This window comes from Rhipicephalus sanguineus, chromosome 6 (assembly GCF_013339695.2).
Source record: "Rhipicephalus sanguineus isolate Rsan-2018 chromosome 6, BIME_Rsan_1.4, whole genome shotgun sequence".
NCBI lineage: Eukaryota > Metazoa > Arthropoda > Arachnida > Ixodida > Ixodidae > Rhipicephalus > Rhipicephalus sanguineus.
The window spans coordinates 172,885,525-172,906,059 of NC_051181.1; the positions used below are offsets into that span (position 1 = coordinate 172,885,525).

Sequence of the window (20,535 nt, forward strand, 5' to 3'; positions counted from 1 at the left end):
GTATTGTTGCCGTTAGTAGCCGAGCCAACACCTGGCTTAAGTACGCACGCGAGGCCGCCATTTTTATCTTTGTGGCGAGTGTTGAGGCGAGCCGTTCGTCAGTTCGAGTCTCGCTTCGAGTGGGCTGTGTGTGGCGTAGCTCAATGGCGCCAAACGAGCGTAGTCATTATAGTGCGGTGTATAAAAGGAAAGTTGTGCTAGCCACGGAGTAGTCCTCCAACATTCAAGCCGGGCGGGACTTTGGAGTGGATGAAAAGAATGTTCGTCGCTGGAGGGGCTGACGGGAGAAGCTTTTCGCGTACGCCGCAACGAGGATGGCTTTTACCGGTCCACGGAAAGGCCGTCACCCTGAAATGGAGACGGCATTGGCCGACTTCGTTCGGACGCAGTGAGCAGCTGCTCTTCCGGTGACAACGGAAGTGCTTGCTCCAGGCGAGGGCGCTTTCAAGGGAGCAAGGTGTTTGGGCGGCAGACTTCAAAGCCAGCCGAAGCTGGCTGCAGAAATTCATGAAGCGCTTTGGCTTCAGCCTCCGTCGTCGCACCTCAATCGCCCAAAAGTTATCGGCTGACTATGAAGAGAAGTTGCTGAAGTTCCAGCGTTTCCTGCTTCGGAAGAGAGAAGCGAGAGCGTATCTGCTAGGCCAAATCGGCAACGCGGACCAAACGCCGGTGTATTTTGATATGCCGGTGGCGTACACAGTCTCAGAAAAAGGGGCCAAGGAAGTGAAGGTGCGCTCTGCTGGCTGTGAAAAGCAGCGCGCGACTGTGATGCTGTGCTGCACAATAAATGTTTTCTCTTTGTGAATTTTACCCGGCCTACATTCGAGGTAAGTTTTTTTTTGTTTTTTTTTTTTTCAGGCTTCTGACTTTAGGGGGTCGGCTTACAATCGGGGTCGGCCTAGATTCGAGTAATTACGGTACCACTTGCACACCATGCTGGGAAGCCACTTTTTTAAATCTGTGCGCTACGGTGTGCATGTACGGCAACGCTACCACCGGATTTTTATTTCTTTCCTTTATCTTCCTGGGGCTATTAATCTCTTTTAGGCAGCATTCCACCACTGCCGACAAGACCCCATTTGGATAACCACTCTTTTTCAAGCGCTCTATTTGCAAGCTCATGCTTTCACTCGTTCTGTGCTGACATGATTTTTTAGCCGCCTGCAACAGGCATGATTTTGCAATGCGTCTTTTTATAAGTTTCGTGTGATCAGACTCAAAAGGCAAGATAGGTTTACCACTGCGTGTCTTGTACATCCAACACGTGTGCTCCAACCCGGCACTGATTTCCAAAACTAGGTTAAATTGTGATCACAGCGCAAAGTAAGACACGAGACAGAGAGCAACGAAGACGAGCGGTGCCGTGTCTCTCTGTCGACGAGCTCTCTGTCTCGTGTCTTAGTTTGCGCTGTGATCACAATTTAAAATGGTATAGCAACTAGCCCGTACGCAGACCTTGCTCCAAATCTAGGAACTGCAGCCGGTTGTCCACTGTGAACTCGAACGTGACGTCAAGGCCATTGTGTGCTGATTGGAAAACAGAACAAACGTTGTGTATAACAGTATCAGTGCAAGTGTCGACAGGGATGCACACAAGGTAGTCGTCCACGTAGTGGAAGCTTCTCATCACACCAGCGTCGTCCAGAATGGGCTTAATTTCGCGATCCCCTTTTGCCAGGTAATGGTCACAAAGAACTGGAGCTATTGTCGACCCGATGCTGACGCCTTCTTTTTGGTTCAACATTTGCCCGTTGAACTGAACGAACAGGGAACTCTGGTACCTCGACAACAAAGTCAAGAATGCCCTGGGGCCATTCCACACTTAACCATGCACTGCGAGCTCCCGTATTTGTCGATGCACTCCTCAACTTCTAGCAGCACCTCTTGTTGCGGAACGTTGTTGAAGAGATCCTTGACGTCCGCTGACAAACACAAACTTCCCGCCTTCATCCAGAAAATCCACAACGGATTTCGAGTTTTGGATGAGGTAAGGGTCCTCGATAGGCAACACCGACAGATGTTGCTGCAAAAACAAAGCAACGTGAAATTGCCACAAAGCTTTGTCTTCTATTACTAAACGGAATGGTTTTTCTTCCTTGTGTGTCTTCATAGTGAAAAATGGTCGAAGGCTTCCCTTTGTGCTATCTTTGACTGCTTTTGCCAGCTTTTTCAGGTGTGCCTTGTCACAAAGTCTTAACACGTCTTTCTTTGCTTCTACAACTGACGCTACTGAATCTACTGGTTAAAGGTGTTTTTTTATTGCAACACCGGCCTTCAAGTCATATCCTTCTTTTGTGAAGACTATGAATGCTCCAGACTTGTCAGCACCAATCTTAGGTCGGTACTTCAAAGCCAATCGACCATGGTCTTTTCATCTGTGTCTTCCCTCCGTGTATGCTTTTTCTGGAGAGCTTGCTCAATGACTGTCATTGCTACCTCTGCACAGGAGGCTCTATCTGATTCTGGAACCCTTAGCATCACGATCATGATGTAATCGGAGCACAAGCGCATTCTTTGATACAGATATGAAGCAGAAAAAACCTAAAGTATGAATTGATTAATGCACGTGTTTTACTGCATAGATAGCATGGCAGCTTGGCTCATGCGTGGTTTGCCTACAGTGCCCTTCCTTCGTATGTTACGTCTCTCCCTCTTCTCGCCTCCTTTTTGATCTTCTTGTTTCAATGAATTCAGTTGTTAGAAGTGCCTAGTCTGTGTAGTCCATGTCTTTTTCTTGTCCTCAACTTTGCAGCGCTACCTTATTTTCTACCGTATTCAAGAACAGAACTTAAGTTTCGCGAAAAGTTGACTTATGAAAGTCCGAGAAAAGTATAAATTTGAGGAAAGAAGCACTTAGGGCTCACTTATGTAAATACCACTTTTCTGGGTAAGTAAAGCTCCTGGGAACAAGGCTATAAAAGTTTTCATACTTGTTTCATTAAATTAAACACAAATAAGTAACTAACTTTTGTGCAACACTGGACATGAATGGTCCAGTCTTTAGAAAGTTAAATTGCATAAGAAGCTAAATAAATATTGCTCACTGTTGTCGGTTTTTCAGCCTTCGTCTGGCCATAGCTAGCAGCCAGTCGCTCAGCGGCCGTCTCAATCAGGCTTATTTTGTCGTCGACCCAGGCATTTGTTGCTACGGTGGGACATTGCAAGCAACTCCAGCAGTTTGTTGGTCGCGTTACGTGTAGTTTGCTCCTTGCATTCTTTTTCTGCTGTTGAGCGTTTGGTGTAGCTTATACAGTCGAACTCCGCTACAACGAACTCCGCTTCAACGAAATTTCCGGTACAACGAAAAATCCTCGGTTCCCCGTCAACAGTCCATAGGAGTCAATGCATAAATATGCTCGCCACAACGAACGCTTTTTCTGCTGCCGTTCTGCTTCAACGAAATTTGACGATGCCATTCGGGGCTCAAAAATTTTATTTACCGTGCAATAAACACAATCTCGGACATTTTGATGCATTTTAGAACATAAAAATACAAATTCAAAGTCTGAATCGCGTGTTGGAACCACCAAAAACTGCCGCTGTTGACTGAGCATGGGGGCCGCCATTGCTTGATAGCGACGGCGATCAGACTGCCCTGCTTTCGCAACTGGCTTGAGTTGCTTCTGAGTCGCAGACAATCCGAAGCCAAAGCTCAGTTGTCGACACTGGGGTGTGCGAGGCGGTAAATGCAGGAGAACGATCCTCAGGTCACGTGGGCATAAAGTCACGTGATCAAAGCGATAGCTCATCTAGGTACATCTTCACCTAGGAGCAGAGAGTGTGTCTAGGGACGGTTTAGGTACAACCACCAAACACGCGGAACACGTAGTACAATCGCGTGGTGCGTGATGGGTGTGTGTGAGAGGCATGAACGGGGTGGGCGTGTGTCCACAGCTTTCGAGCTAGTAAAGTTGCGTTAATTCGTTACCACTTAAAACGTGGCAGGCCGTTTCAAGCACGTCTTCATTAGCACTGAAACAGACTCTTGGGAAAAGAAATACAGGCAAGTGAGGTGTGAAAACGCAATGTGAAGTGCTAAATGTTGAGAAAGCGCCTATGAACCAAATGTACTGGCAACAGCTAGGTTGAGGCATTTTCATTGGTGTCATGTGTGCTGACTCTACGTAGTTTCTGTGAAGGCTGGACGTAAGAATAACGAGTCTTAAAAGTTACGTCCAGCGTGACAATACAAATACAGCCCGTTAGACCTACCGAACCGATTGGCCTTAGTGGCGCAGCGGTTAGCGTGTCGTGCTCGGAACTGCGAGGACGGTGGTTCGAACCTCGCTGCTGGTGCGCTGCTGGTGCATTTTTCTTTCTTTCTTTTTTTTTGTCTCAGGTGTTGCTGAAGTCTGTTGCCAGAGAAGCGCGACGCGGCTCGTGGGTTACGTGCGCCTCTGCCTGCCCCGAAGGGGCAGGCGCGCGGGCTAAACAGCGCGTGGCCGCGACAGCGGCCAGTAGCGCGTGACCGAGACCCTGCCAACCGGCCATTGAGCGTTAGCGAGATGGCCGCACTCGCAAAGCGAGGGCGAAGCCACGATTAGGTTTCCGCGCCCGAAGGGCGCAGAGGGCCTTCACTGAGCAACAGGAAAATAATGTACTCGCGTTTGTGGAAGGCCACATCTGGACTAGAGTCCCTAGATTTTCCCTGCTCTTCAACAGGGAAAAATCTAGGGACTTTAATCTGGACGTAACGATAGCGGTGACTACAGTTGCGTCTGGACGTAACCCTAGCAACAGCCTTTTTTATGTGCCTTTTTAAATTATTCGCATTTGAAAAAGCCTTGTCGCGGAAAGTGCAGATCTTGTCAAGTCTCGTGGAGGTGCTAGCGCGCGCCCCGGCGCTTTCGCTGCCGTCCATCGAGAGCGTCCGACAGGAGAAAAGAATCGCTCTCCGCTAACTCGGGAGACGGGAACGCGAGGCTCACTTGTTGCGGGATCGGCAGGAACTGTAGGTAAACTGGGAAAACTTGGCATCGCCTCATAGGGAATAATGGAGCTCTTGATTTCTCCCGTGGTTGACGCTGCACCGTCCCTAGAATTCCCCAGAAAGCGATGTTATACGGAGCGATGACGTCTGCATCGAACTAGCCAATGAGAGCGAGGATCACCCTCCTGGAGTTACCGCTTCGCCTGGGGCGTAATCGCGAAATGGTAGTGACGGTAGCTTTTCCGATGCCTTTCCAATACTTTTCGTGCTTTTCGCACTTCGCTAGTGGTCAGAGCGACGGTACATCCGCCACATCCGTGTTATCAACGCGAGCAGCCCTGGGGTGCAGTCGCGGAATGGTGCCTTTTCCAATGCCAATGCTTTTCGTGCTTTTCACGCTTGGCCAGTGCGACCGGTGGTCGGAGCAATAATTCGTCCGCATTATCAACGGGATCAGCCAGCCGCGAGTGGTGGATAAGAAGAGCATAGAATAAGGCGTAAGTCATCGCTCCGCGATAGCACGCCTGCATGTCGCCGTTGTCGGCGAATAGCTAGTGTTCGCGTGTTGGTGCAACTGTGCAGTTCGTGTTGCGCGCCCGTGCTTGTTTGATTCGTTCGCGGAAGCCATTGTTTCTGCGTGCTTTTCAACGTGGCGTCGCTATGCATATGAGAATCGCGTCGTAACGGTGCTGGGGACGCAAAGGAAGCAGCAGACACTTTTTGAATATTGGAAATAAAAGTTTCACTGTTCTACTAGCTCAGGTCAGCCATATTTTTTTCGATTTCACTACAACGAAATGTTCGCTTCAACGAACATTTTTCCGAGCACCGTCAGTTTCGCTGTAGCGGGGTTTGACTGTAATGTGCGTTCCCATCTTTCCTGCTAAGGGGATTGTTATCATATGGAAGGAACTAACAATAATAAAATATTTTTGACAGGTGAGTGTCTTTCAGTTGCTTCGTCGCAGCAGCTCTACGGACGCGCACTGCTAGCCATTTCTCTGTGAAAGTCTGCCTCTGCAGAGCTGCTGTGAACGCCCAATCGTTTAATGAAGCAAACGAAAGAACGTCACCTGTCAAAAATATTTTACGCATGTCATCGGCATGCAATGGCAAAACTGGGTGAACGCGTTCGTTGTTCTTTGGGCCCAGCGCCAGCATTTCCAATGGCTGTAGCGCTGCTCGCTTGGAAAGCGGAACTTCGACAGGAATTCTGCGTCGCTATATGCCTCTATGGGGTTCTGCAGATCCCAGAGAACTAGGCGTAACGGTGGCGCGTAACGACATGCTTCATCCTGTGTAATTTCTTCCACATGGCCAGCGAAATCTGCGGTTGGCAAGACTGCCGTAGTAGTCAGCCATTTTGTTTGACGAGAAAACAGCAAAAGTAGCCCTTGAGGTATCTAGTAGCTGTACTTTATGTTCCAGTAGTTAAGTGCCCACTTAAGTTTATCTTATGTAGGAGATTGGTCTGTGAAAGGCGTGAAGTGCCGATTGTTTACTTAAGTCATATAATACGGGCCTTAGTCTGTCAAACTTTGTCACAGCGTTTCTTGCAAACACGCAAAGCTCATACTGTAGCCAGTTTACATTCTGATTCTTGTGTCTACACTTCTTTGAGGAACGTAATTTTCTTTTTGTGGCACTGGTATCATTAAGCTCGAAATATTCTATGATATTTAAACTCTTATGGTGACATTGAGACCATAAAACTGGTGGAAATCAAAGCTAGTCTCTGCGTGAAGAACTCGTGAAAATTCCTGGACTCTATCGTACTGACATGCTCCTAAACGGAATGCACTTCTTTTTGGCAGCAGGTGTGCACTGGTACTGACCTTTTTTTTCCCTTCCTCGTATTCTTGTGAATCCGAAAGAGCATCTGTGCAGCATAAGGCACACACCACTGCAAGGAAAGGACAGTAGTTGGGTCAGACGTCAGGATGCAACAAAGTGTCGTTAAATATACAACAAGGTTTAAATTATTTCCATGTGTCAGTTCATCTTTTTAGAAAATGCATTTGAACATTCTCGACCAAATAATAAATTGTTGTTTCAGCCCTTGGATGCTGCCATGGATAAGGAGCTTGAGTCTGCACTGAAGGCATTCCTCAAGAAAGGAGAGGTGCTTGTAATCACCAAGAAGGTATCACTCCCATCCTTTGGCTCGTACATACCCTGCATGCTGCTGCTGGCTGTGCTGGAGTCATGCTGCACTGTGAAAAGCGGAGTGATTTTTTGTCTTGCGGTGGTTCGTTTACTTTGGCTGCTTCCCATGTGCGGTCTCATTTCATGAGTGATGGAACGCTGCATAAGCTGCAGTGCAGATTTTGGGCACAAAACTGCATAATTTCATTGCACTTTTTGCCGAGCAGGTTTTCCCACTGTTCATTTTCTTTTTCCCCTAGTGAGGCCGTCCATGGCACTTGCTGCATGCTAGGATGTCCCAGCTTTAGTTTGCTTCACATGATGTGACCATGACATTGGCCATAGAAATCATTGCTAAATTGGCCTACTTCGGTTTGGTTGCAGAAATTGAGTGTCTGTTGCTCCCACTTGCTCCCCACAATCATGTGAAACAACAAAAGCGACGACATAGACAAACAAAATGTTCTGCAGGTACAAGCAATATGTCGTTGGCAGTAGATAAATTTACCATATAAATTGGAATACAGGGTTGGCCGATTTCTTCATAATAAGAAAGAATGGAGATGTGCTAAGAATTTGACTATGGAATATGTGAGAGCCTATAATTGTCCTACTACAAGAGTAGCAGTTTGGGCAAGTTGGTATGCCATGACTTTCTGAGAGTTAAGTGCAACTTAGAGTTAAAGGAAACAAAGGAAGGGTTGGAGTCGGGAGGACAAGACGATAGCGCTCACATTTCTAATGCACTGCTTCTTGAAGGCACGGGCATTGTTGTTTGGCAGTGAGCAATGCATGATCACTCAGGGGTGGAGTTCCTGCTCCATTTGAGTTTGTTTCTGCGTTTCTTATGTCATGGTTTTTGAACTCTCCGTCATGTGTGCCCAGAATGTTATGCTTCCTCTCTTTCAGTGCACTTTATTTTTGTTTCTGCGTTTGGTGTGACCTGTCTCAATTGAGTTAATATTTTCATGTTCCTTGAACCAAAAAAGGTTGGTGGCCCTGATGTTCCAAACACACTACAAAAACCATTTCCAAACACCATCATGCAGGAGTTTAGAATTCAGACCAATGTGCAAAACTGAATACCTTGGCATCTGCGATTTCCAAGGCTACTGGTGCCTTACTTCACCAGTGTCCAATTCACCCCGCAGACAGCTTAGCAGGGCTCTGAGATCTTGATTACATTTAGCCATCTTATTTCATCTGAGTTCTTAAAACTTGGAGTGGCAGTCCTTGAACTGAGGGTGTACAGAAGGCACAGGGAGCATACTTTTTTTTTAAAGGTGCACATCTTTGACAGGTCTCTGTCTGGCTGTGTAAAAAACAATGCATGAAGGTGATTCTCCAGCCAAGTTTTGTTTTAATAAAAACTGACCCAAGAGAAACGTTCCCACAATTTAAGAGTCTCCGAAGTGCCCTGTGCTCGATGGAGGCGATAATGTTTGAGGCCCGTGTACTTAGGTTTAGGTGCACATTAAAGAACCCCAGGTGGTCAGAATTTTTGGAGCCCTCCACTACGGCGTCCCTCATTATCATATCACGGTTTTCGGACATTAAACCCCAGATAATATTGAAGTGTTCTGTGCTGAGTGCCACACCACTTACACCGGCGAGATGAACTTCCCGTAAAGAATTCCCTAACACAAAAACGAAATATGCAGCTTCAACGCAAAGTGCAGTGCCCCTGCAGAACATATTGAGAAGCAGGACCATTGTATCGATTTCAACGACACCCGAACCAATGAAACCGAAGTTAGTCTCACATAAAGACTACAGTTTTTTAAAAAGCAGGTCACTGACCTATGTCAAAAAACAAAATGACGTTTTGGGGTCCGTACGGATCCCTTGTTCATAATGGAATGACGGCAGAGCAGCAGGCTCTTAAAGGGGTGGTGCTATCAAGTTTCGAGGCTATTGGCGGCGAGGAGTTACGGAGTCGCGCTCTATCGGATGCGCCTCGATTGCATGCTAGGCAGGATGCCGCCGGCGTGCACCCCATAGGTTTTGCTGTCGGCGCTCTACAAAATCACCTCGCAGAAGCCCTCCGGGACATTTCTGCAGCTACTTTCGAAAAGAAATATGTTCTTTCCTGTCAAAAGAATAATTTTCGACGAACAGAAAGCACAAGATAGTCTACAGTCACTGTCTCTCTGCAGAAAACCGAGCACTCGCTTCACGCGGTCACCGCATTGGAGACCCCCGAACCGGCTTCTTGCGTGAAAGGTAGTCACTCGCTGAGTGCAAAATATGTGAAATATCTGATTAGAGTAGACTGCCCGTATAACCAAACGGAGCATATCAGAAAGAGCCTCAAGCCAGCGATCGCACGAGTTCGTGACGACTGACGGTGCCTCTGCATGTATGAGCGTCTGCATCTATGCTCGTACTGATCGTTTCGCTTTTGCTACGAGCGCGTTTTGGCACCGCGCTGTGAACTTTAGGCCGCAAAATATGAGAATTTGCGAGTACACAAACCACTACTGTTGCGCGGACGCTATCAGAGCAGTTAAAAAAAAATTTCGTTACAACTACGGCTTCGGTGCACATGGCAACTTTGTGATGTGCCATCCCGACGATTCAGTTTTTTTGTTGTCTAAATTCGTCTACGTTTCAATGTCATTTGACAAGCTGTCTCGCACTGCGTATTGATCGGCCTTCTCAGCGGGCAAATGCCGCTGCTTCTGTTTCCTTATTCAGTGCATTCGTTTCGTTTGGTGCTCACGCAGAACGTGAGCAAATGCGACGCCTTTTTTTTAATGCTCCTTAATTATCGTTCCATTTGCATTCCAGTGAACTTGCCGCTCTCTGTCATCAACAAATTCATAGACCAAAGCTTCACCACTTCGAGATTGCTGGTGGAAGGAGACGTATTCTACGAGACCGAGCATGGTAGTAGCATGCAACGTCAAGGAAAAGAAAGAAAATACAGTAACGTTCGCCGGACTTGTTCTGCAAATGTCGGCTGTGAACTAGGACCCACGGGAACGTGAAGTAGCGGTGAATAAAATAGAAGTTATTGCAGCAAACAGCAGCCGCAAAACAAGAGAGTAAATATTTGACGGGTACTCCAGCAATTTTGGCAGCAGTGTCGTGTTTAACGCCAACAGGGTGGCATCTTTCCCACGTAAATAAATGAGGCTCGAAGAAAATACATGGGGTTGGAGAGGCCGGACGTCAGTTTGAGATTGACAAAAATAAATGTGGGACATAGTGTTTGCGTCAGGGGAACGCAAGCTTGACTGAAAAAATGTTATTGCCAACATAAATGCAGCACACGGGCGCAGCATTTGACTCTCTCGCTATGTACGTCCACAAGCAAACGTCGCGTAGCTTATGAAGGCGAAAGCCAGATGCCTCTTCAAACGGGAAGATTGACCGTCGCGGCGCCAAGACGAGTGACGCACAAAGTAATCGTCCCGTGATGAGGTCAACATATGACGTCATCATGACGTCACAGACCTCATAAATTTGCAGCTTCATTATGACATCACCATGACGTGACATAACGTGATGTCACATGATGACGTATTCACACGACATGTGCCCTTCGCATTGCCTCCGTGATCGGTGATGGCGTTATCATATGACGTCATTATGACGTCACAGATCGCCAAAATATGTAGCGTCATTATGACAGTACATAACGTGACGTCACATGATGACGTATTCAACGTCATGGTCGCTTTGCATTGCCTCCGTGATCGGTCACGGAGGCCATGCAAAACCGCGTTCGGTGCAGAACGCTTTTGAAGGGGGGCGCGGGAGAATCAATACATCGACTGACAAGAAGAAGAAGATGGCTTTCGCCTTCTAGTCATCTTTGGCGAACGCATAAGGGAACCTGTGAGTTTTTTAATTCAACGTATCTAAACAATGACTTGCGCATCTGAAGCCGATTTTGTGGACGCTGAGCACTGGGCCGACGATCAAGAGGTTGCACGGGAGGGTTCTGAGATGGTATTGCACGTCGTAAAAGGTAGTGCCTTTTCCATCCTGTGGCAGATAGGCATCATTTGCCGGCGGGAAGCGCGCGTGAGCCATCGTCTCAGTGCGCGCTGTCTGCTACTGACCGAACATCGCAGGCCCGACGCAGTAACGAAAGTCATCGTCGCGGAAGTGCTTGTTGCACACAAGACTCGTAGCCGATGGCTACTTGCCAGTTCTTAGCTTTACAACCCATGCATTCACGCAGTTTCTTGTCCCGTGGTTACCGATGCAGGCTGACACTGGGCTCCATTGCGTAAGCCCGGCACTGCGGCACTGCGACACCGAGCGGTAGAGCCCCATGTTCGTCGCCTTTGGAGGCAGCCACTCTATTAAAATGGTTTCAATTGAGCAGAAAATGCGAGAAAACTTTCGTGTTTGAACAGACCGCAGCGCATGTGGTGCTTGAAACTCGTTTTCAAAGCACGCGGCAGCGCTCCACAAGCAGCCGACGCGGCCGCTGAGACCACGTGATCCTGCCAAGTACGTCACGCCGACGGTGGCGCCGGCATTTCCAGTGGTGGGCCTCGAGGCCAATAACAAGCCTGTTGTGGGTTTCCTCTGTATGCAAGGGCACTCCACATGAAGGTTCGGACACAGCAAACATTTGGAATATCTTTTAATTCACTTCCAAAGTGTACCTAAATGCCCATTCTCCTGATCGAGACCCATCGCTAGCGCGCCAACACTGACTTAGCTCTATAGGAGGGGCAACGAAAGTTGTAGTGACATCGCACCAGATCTGCTGTAGTGACGTGAGTGACCTCTGGACCTCTGCAACGTACGTACCGGCAAAGCATCGGTTGCTACATCACTCGCCAAGTTTCAGTCACTTCCTATTCGCAGCCTTGTGTGGTCACGTGACCAAGCCCCCTACACTGCTACGTCACTGCCCAACCTCGGCGCCCAGAAACCGAAACCGAAAGTTGTCCACATAAAAAGGCGATATTAAATTACTTAACGAGAATACATGAATCTTGGTGCATGTATCATGCTTCCCGGAGCTATAGGAAAGGCTTACAGCAAGGAATGCGCAAGCCACAAATTTGGTGGCACCATACTTTTAAGTACCATTGAGTGCATGACACAAAGTCCGGGAGTACACGTGGTTTAGTGTGCCAGAAGATCTATTTATTGTGTTTCTTGTTGTCTGAATTATTACTGCAATTATTCATTGCAGCTAAGGCACCCTGTGAATTCGGAGTTCGGCGGTCAAGTGATTTCGAGAGCAGAACGGCAGCTTCTTCAAGCTTGGATAGAAGACTGCAGAGGCACTGTGTAGAGCCTTGAGACTAAGATTTTCTTCGCGGCACAACAGTTGGAATTCATCATGCCTGAAATCCTCCCTGAAATACATCTCGTTGTGAATCAAGCATTGCGATGAAGAACGGAAAAGCAGGAATTGTCACAAGAGCGCAAACTGAACGCCTTGCTGGAAAAAGGCAGGAAACCTACGGGACCTAAGTTCGAGGTCAGGAACATGTCTTCCTACGAGCTAACTGCTGTGGAATGCCAAGTTTTGAGCCGAGGTCTCAACTACAACCAAGGAAAGCAGCCGGACACCCGTAAAGTCGTGTGTGCTGTTGAAAATGCTATTGGCCTACTTGAAGAGAATGAATGAGGCGAAGTTCGCACGAGAGCAGTAGGCATACTATCGAGGATTCAGAAGTCTGGCTGCTAGCAAGGTCTCTTGGAAGGTGAGCGAAAAGCGGTCAGACCGTTGCATGAAAACGAGAAGATTGCCGTCCTTCAGGGATTGACAGGGATCCAACCTTACCAACTGCTGTGCACCAGTGGTTATGCTCCAGCGATCTACCGCTTACCAAAGATTCACAAAAGCGGGACGCCTCTCAGGCCCATAGTAGATTTCACAAGGTCACCCCTGTACAGCCTCTCAAGGTGTCTTCATGGCATCCTGGCTCCCCTGGCAGGCAAGACTGAAACTCATCTCCGGAACACTAATGACTTCTTAAACAAGATGAAGACTATCACTGTGGACGCAGACGAAGTACTGGTTTCTTTTGACGTCTGCTCCCTTTTCGCAAGTGTTCCCTTCGACCTTGCTGTAGAAACTTCCAGACAGTTGCTTCACAAGGGCACGACATTGGCAGATCACACGCCATTCGACGTCACTGAGCTCTGCACCTTGTTACGGTTCTGCCTGTCCAACACTTACTTCTCATATAAGGGCGAATCCTACAGGCAAATTTTCAGTACCGCTATGGGAGCATCTATTTCAGTCACGACCGCAAATCTAACAATGGAAGCAATTGAAAACAAGGCATTGGAACCATTTCAGCCGAGACCCAAGGTCTTTCTGAAATATGTTGATGACTGCATCTGTGGTATAAAGAAGAAGGATGTGCAACCTTTCCTTGACTGCCTGAATGGCATAGAGCCTTCCATCAAGTTCACTGTGGAAGAAGTGAAAGACAGTTGCCTCCCTTTCTTGGACGCAATTGTAAAGCATGCTCCCACAGGCCTCGCCTTCGCCGTGTACCGAAAGCGAACTCACTCTGGTAGGTACCTTGACTACGAGTCAGGTCATCCGGTAGTCCACAAACGCTTTAGTTCAACGAGCTATTCGCACCTGTTCCGATGCAAGAAGCCTGCAGGAGCTTCAGGCCATTGAAAATGACCTCATGAGGAATGGATATCCTAAACATTTTAAAAAGACAACTAAGTTCATCATGCATAACCAGCAGCAAGACAGTTGAGCCATTAATAAAGCAGCATCATCACACCAGTGCGCAGTGATTCCGTACATTCAAGGTGTAAGCGAAGCCCTAGCACGCGTGTTTAGAAAACGTGATGTCCAGATCGCACATGTGCCAGCAAGCAATGCTAAATGTGAAAGATCCTCTCCCTCGGCAACGTTTCCCTGGTATGGTTTACAAGATCCCTTGTGCCGACTGCGAATTGGTGTACAATGACAAAACTAATAATTCAGGCAACAATTAACACAATTTGTAGATCATCTGGCACACTAAACCACGTGTACTCCCGGTCTTCGCGTCATGCGCTAAACGCTACTAAAGAACCTGCTGCTCTGCCGTCATTCTATTGTGAACAAGGGATCCGTACGGACCCCAAAACGTCATTTTGTTTCTGGACATTGGTCAGTGACCTGCTTTTTAACAATGCCTTTACCTTACCAGACTGTATTCCGTCGAAGTCTCGACTATATAAAGACTACACTTATGATCGTGGCATATACAGACGATGGCAGCAACCCTCCACAGAGCAAAGACTACACTTATGATCGTGGCATATACAGACGATGGCAGCAACCGTCCACAGAGCAACGGGGGCGCTACCTATTGTATATATGTACATGGCCTTCAAACACAGTGGCGAAGGCAACACAAAGACAGTGATTGCGGGAAGAACGACAGTGGAGAGGATGACAGACAACTGCTTAAAAATGCCATACCTGGTGTATTGCTGGACAATCACACCAGAAGAACGTTGGGTCAGATTTTATTAAAAGTAAACTTTCAGTCAGCTTGTGCATTTTGTTTGTATACTGCATACACTGTATCATAGACTTTCTAGGGGGTTTGCAACCAGATAAAAGTATGATGCAATCACAGTTGAGCATGTGTGTGTGTTATAGCTTGTAAAGGGGGAAAAACTGCAAAATTCTGACAGGACGAAAGACGAAGAAGAGACAACAACAGTGCTGTTGTCGTCCCTTCTTCGTCTTGTGTCCTGTCGGAATTTTGTGACGTTTTTCGCTGTTACAAGCATGAACCAACTAGCCCAAGGTTCAATCCTAGCGAAATTGTTATAACTTGGAATGTGCTAAGAATCACATAGAGATGAGAAATAGTTCGAGAGAATGTTGCTGAAGTGAACATTCTGACGTCAGGGCAACAACTGCCCCCCTTTATGAATGCCTTGCTTACTCTCCCCCAGCTTCCAATTTATTCGATATTTTGCCTTTGAAACCTGTGCAAATCCTGCCCCTGATCATCATGTGTCCCTTGCAGGTGGACCCCAGTATCATGGGTGGCATGCTTGTCAGCATAGGTGACAAGTTTGTTGACATGTCCATCGCGACCAAGGTCAAGACATACACTGGCATCCTGAAGCAGGCAGTCTGAACTCTAGCGTGAACACTGTGCACCTGTACTTTTCAAGACATCATGGAAGCCTGATGCTTTTGCCAACACTGTATAGTGAATACAATACTGAAACTACCGCCTGTAGCATTTTTGCTTGAGTTTCTTGAGAAATGTATTCATACGGCCTATAAAGTATGCATTTTTGTGTCGTTATTTGTACAGAAAATGCTTGAGGGAAAAATAATCTTTCATTAGAAGCCATTTCACATGATGCGAAAACACTGCGATTTTCAGGGTGTGAACAGAGCAAAATTCTCTGCCTTTGAAGCAAACGGTCTGCCTTGAGCAAACTGTTGCTTTCGCCACAATGGTCAGTGGCGAGTGGCCAAAAATCTTTCACTATGTAATCGGTGAATTTTGGTCGGGACCCATAGAAATTGCACCAAACCTGCCAAGCCGTCAAAGTTGTGCCGACCTGTAGAAATTCTGAGGTTTGCTTTGGTTCTGGCGGTGGAACATGCGCGTAGCCGTGTATTACTAAATCCAGTACATACGATCAGCAGTGACACGTGAATAGAGGAAATAAAAGCTCGTACTTCAGATTATGTTCCTCCATTTGTATGCGTTTGCTGACCACGTGGGAAATGTACATTTTTTATGTAAGTTTTGGGTGACACGTTAGTTCTTGCGAGCACTTGCACACATTGCAACTAGTAAATACTATGAGCCTACGAGGTGCTTTTGACGAAAATTCGTGACTTCACAAATTTCTGAATTGTTGTCTACTGTACATGCTATACGGCTTTTGCAGCATATGCAATCATCTATAATTGTCCATGGTGTCATGTCTCTTTGTCTCCTCGCACTGAACTGCAGGGCACTCCAAAGTGAATTTACATTGAAAAGCCTTTTTAAATTGCAAAACGCACGTGCTCTTCGCTCCTGTTGAAGAAAAATTGACAATATCACAGTACACATTTTTTCCATTACATTTGGCAGATTACGCAGTGTCGGCTGCAAAGAATGGCAGCAAAAAACCCTGTGTAGCACACAAGTAGCAGTGAAAAAATTGGAACTTTGTGAAACAAAGCAGCCATTAACGGTGGATGCGAACAGAGCGAATGGAACAATCTTTTTTGTTGCAATCGCAGCATGGGAAGCAATCTTAAAGTAGTTTAGACACTGAAAGCGGACGGTAACCAGTCATGAAACTGTCTACAGCATGAGCTTTGCGTTCGGGCTTGTGCGCAGTGCGGTGGCAACAATATGAGAACTATACAACTTTAGGTGTGTGCGCAGGGCGTGGCCGTCATCATCTAAAGGGGGTCGCCAATTCGGTCCCATACCTTTACTCAGTCGGAGATCATTTTTTAATGGTTATGGCTATGCGTTTTTTTACAATAATCGTGACCCCTGATGTTGCATTCAAAGAGCAGTTCCCGCCTTTACTCCGGAAAGCTGGGGACCAATGGAGGGCCTTTGTGAGAAGCACGTCATCACCTCGTTTCCATTTTAGGGGCGAAGCTCCTTAAGGCGGCACCCGTTCGTCCCTCGTAGTCGTAGTCGTAGTGAGTAACCAGTCTTACGCTTTGACCTCCAAGGTGGTGCCGGTGGGAGATTTTTCCTGTGCGTTGTTGAACAATAAAAAATTCGCAGCGTTAGCTAAAAGCCGACTTCTTCTGTCTCTCATTCCCATTAGCAGCCATTCTTTACCTCCAAGGTAGTGCCTGGTGAGATTTCTCCTGTGCGTGATTAAACAATAAAAATTTTGTTCAAAACGCCGTTGATTCATGAAATAAACCAACGAAAGACGCCAGATGTTTTGTAAAAGCAAAACGAAAGAACGCCAGATGTTTCTAAAGCAAAACGAAAAGACGCCAGCTGCTTAACGAAAGACGCCAGATGTTTTCTAAAGCAATGGTTTTCTAAACAATGAAAATTCACAGCGTACATGTAAAATTAAAGTGAGCTGCAAGTCGTCATAACTCATCGAACCTTTAGTATAAACGCGCCCGATCTCACGTCGGTGATGATGTACTGGGCAGAATTCACGGAAGATTCACGGTTTACCGATGAACCTCCGCAGCTTCGCCCACTCATCATCATTCACTCCGTGGATATGCTGTGATTTTTTTGCATCCATTGCGGAGCTCGCTTTTTTTTTGGACTCGACCAACGAAGGGGGAGGGGGGGCAGCGGTGATACTTGCTCCCTCCCCTCCCCCAATGGAGAACCCTGTGCACGCACAGCGGCCTCTCAGCGCAGGCCTCGCCGCATCGTGAGAACGTGTTTCGCTCCAATGCTGAAGCTGCACACGGCCGCCTGGATAGGGGCGCGCGGCGGTGTTGTTCCAGCCGTTCCATTCGGACGGAGGAGGCGTAATTGCAGAAAGGGGCGTGACCGCTCCTTTCTCTGCATCGCGGCGCGCGCCTACTACCCCTCCATTACGCTGAGGCAAAAACCAGTCAAAAAGACGCCGGACAAGGGGAAGAAGTGACACACACAACGACAGGAATTTGTATTGGGGCGTGCGTAGCACCGATTCTTTGCCAGATATTTTTAGCCAAGTTTGACAACCTGCTTCAGGGCTCTCTTCATGATTCACGTGTTTGTCATATCTTTAGGTATGTTGATGATTTCTTGATCATTTTAAAGCTATCATCTAATGACACCGTCACACTGGCGGCTAAACAAGTTCTGAGTTACTTCCGAGGTTGCTCTAACGCCTTATCTTTTACTCATGAACTTCCGGTTGACAATTCCATTAGGTTTTTGGATCTTTTGCTTACTTTTAGGGATGATGGACATTTGTGCTGGTGCTTTTCTCCCAGAAGCAAGAAATCCTTGTCACCCTACTCGTCCGCGCACTCAAAAATTGTTAAGAGAGGGATCGCGAGCAACTGCTTCCGTAATGCACTGCAGAAGAGTTGCCACCACTGCGTTAAGTCGAGTTTTGACTGTCAGGTTGAGCGCTTGGAAGCAGCTGGTTTTCCCAGGCAGGTCTTGACAGCTGTAGCAGAAACGGCAAAAGGTGAAAAGGCCGGCGAATAGATGTCCAGAACCAATTGATTCCCAGCGGAAGAGTGTTGTAGTGATGCCTTACATACCTAAGGTTTCCCACAATGTGAAAAAAGTCGCTTTGAGACAGGGCGTAGATGTCTTTTCGGCGCCTTGCAAACTTTCTGCGCTGTGTGCACGTGTTGCTCGCGGAAACACTAGCACTCCGGTGTGTTCTATTCGGCATAAAACCAAGTACACTACCTGCGCGAAACATGTGTACGCGATTCCGCTAACATGCCAAAAAGTATACATCGGCCAAACTGGCCGATGTTTGAATGAACGACTGCGCGAGCACCACAATTCGTTGAACACGTCAGACGGGGCTAATCTTCCCCGCCACTGCCAGATCTGTGGTTGTGTGCCTCTGTTTTCCAATGTTAAGATTTTGGGTAGAGGTGGGGGCAAGGAGGAGCGCGAAATCCTTGAAGCTTATCATATAAACACGCACCGCGATGATTGTGTAAGCAGTACGTCCATTTCATTACTACAGAAGGAATGCGAGTTCCTGTCACTCTGGCGATAGATTCTTGGCCGTTATGTAGGCCAATTTCTGCTTTTGCTTTTTTCATGTTTTGGGTTTTGGCTTCATGGTTTTACGTGATTAGCGCATGCGCCGTGGTTCTTCTGGGAGGTGCTGTCAGCTAATAAAGCACAGTTGCTAGTCCAGTCGTCGTGTGTCTCATCTTCCTCCCCTTGTCCGGCGTCTTTTTGACTGGTTTTTGCCTCAGCGTCATGTACCAATTGACCCAGACTTCGACGTTATTACCCCTCCATTCCTTTGCTATCTATGCGGGAAGGTTTGCGGTGCCTTGAAGGTATCGCTGTATAGTAACTGTGGGTTAGCATAGCACCTCCCCCACCCTCACAAAAACGCACATGGAGGGATGGATGGCGGCTATCGATATATTCTTTATTTGTATGTGTGCGCCAGTCCCTGTCGTGATGATGGTGCCCGAAGCGAAAACACCCGTGAGTCACTTTTCAAGAAAATTGTTTTGGTGTTGTGCAGCATATCAGTAAAAAGTATACATGCGAGGGAAAGCACGCGATTTATTAAAAACTCCTTTTTTCTGAGTGCTTCCAGAATAGGGGAAACGATCCCAAGGTTGGTTCCGCTGCTTAAAGGAGGTTGGCGGATTTCCCTTGGGATGCTGCGGCCTTGAGTGCGTGAGCTTTACCTGCTGGAAGGAATGCCACTTTGGCGTCGAGGCAACGCAAGGGGGTGGGAGAAGAGCGCCGCGTCGCGGCGCGCGGCGGAACTACCTCAATTATTGCTTTTTTAGCGCAAAAAACGACACCACAAGAAAGAAGACGGAACACAGCGTACTCTCAACTGACATGGTTTGTTGCGTCACTCCACTCTTTATAGCAGCCATATACCGGTAGGACATGCGCCGTGCACCCTATGCGCACAACCACCACACCTTGGACACCTGAGCGCAATCATGAAAGCGCATCCAAAAAGCAAAATTCAGCAGAAAACAAAGTAATGGAAGGCACACTAATGCACTGCGACCCCAATGATTGAATGAAAAAAGCTTCCGATAATTCTCGGGCGGTGGTGTCACGACTCTTCTTTAAGATAGTGGTTAGTCTAAACAAGGCTTGACAATTGCATTTTTGCAGTGTTGAGCTAAATGTGAGCCTGTACCAGTCGGCAGGGATCGCTCATGTTCTTTAAGGCGCTCATTCACACAGCGGCCTGACTGACCTACATACACTTTGCCACAAGAGAGTGGAATCTTGTAGACCACTCCTACGCTGCACTCGACAAACTTCTGGTGTCTCTTTTCACATTGCGACTTTTTGTTTTCTTTACAAACACGCCTGCACAACATAGACAGTTTCCGGGGGGCAGAAAATACAACTGGGATTTGGTACCTAGTGGCCACATTCTTAAGATTGTGAGCCACTTTATGCCAATACGGCACTACTGGCTTCATCTCTGTGCCGTTTCTACACCTCTGGCGCTTGCCTTTCAGCTTCTGAAGCAAAACTTCAGAGACCGACGTCACAACAACACTTGGGTAGCGCGCATCCTGCAACCTTTTTAATTGCGCGTTAAAGCTCTCGTTAGCTGCGTGATGGCACGATTTAATTAATGATGATTCAAGACACACCATGGCAATGGCACGTTTCTCAACCTTAGAGTGCGCAGACTCGTATGGCAGAAGACCCTTACGTGCACGCGGCGAGTACATCCAGCAGGACTGACCTGCTTGTAAGGAAAGTTGTAGATCCAGAAACTGCAGTTTACCATCCTTTGTGAGTTCATGTGTGAAGGTTAAACCCTTGCCGTTGTCCTTGAACAGAGATAAAATATCAGCTACTGCGCAAGAGCCTTCGTGG

General features: G+C 47.3%; 1 protein-coding gene across 1 annotated transcript in view; it reads left to right on the forward strand.

Moving 5' to 3' along the window:
• The window catches only part of LOC119397059 (ATP synthase subunit O, mitochondrial), a 60,144-nt gene extending 44,886 nt beyond the window's left edge, over nt 1-15,258 (forward strand). Inside the window, exons 7-8 of the mRNA XM_037664492.2 lie at nt 6,987-7,073; nt 15,052-15,258. Coding sequence (XP_037520420.1) covers nt 6,987-7,073; nt 15,052-15,165 — 201 coding nt within the window. The 3' untranslated portion in view covers nt 15,166-15,258. The remainder of the gene's footprint in view (nt 1-6,986; nt 7,074-15,051) is intronic.
• Nucleotides 15,259-20,535: the final 5,277 nt, after the last annotated feature.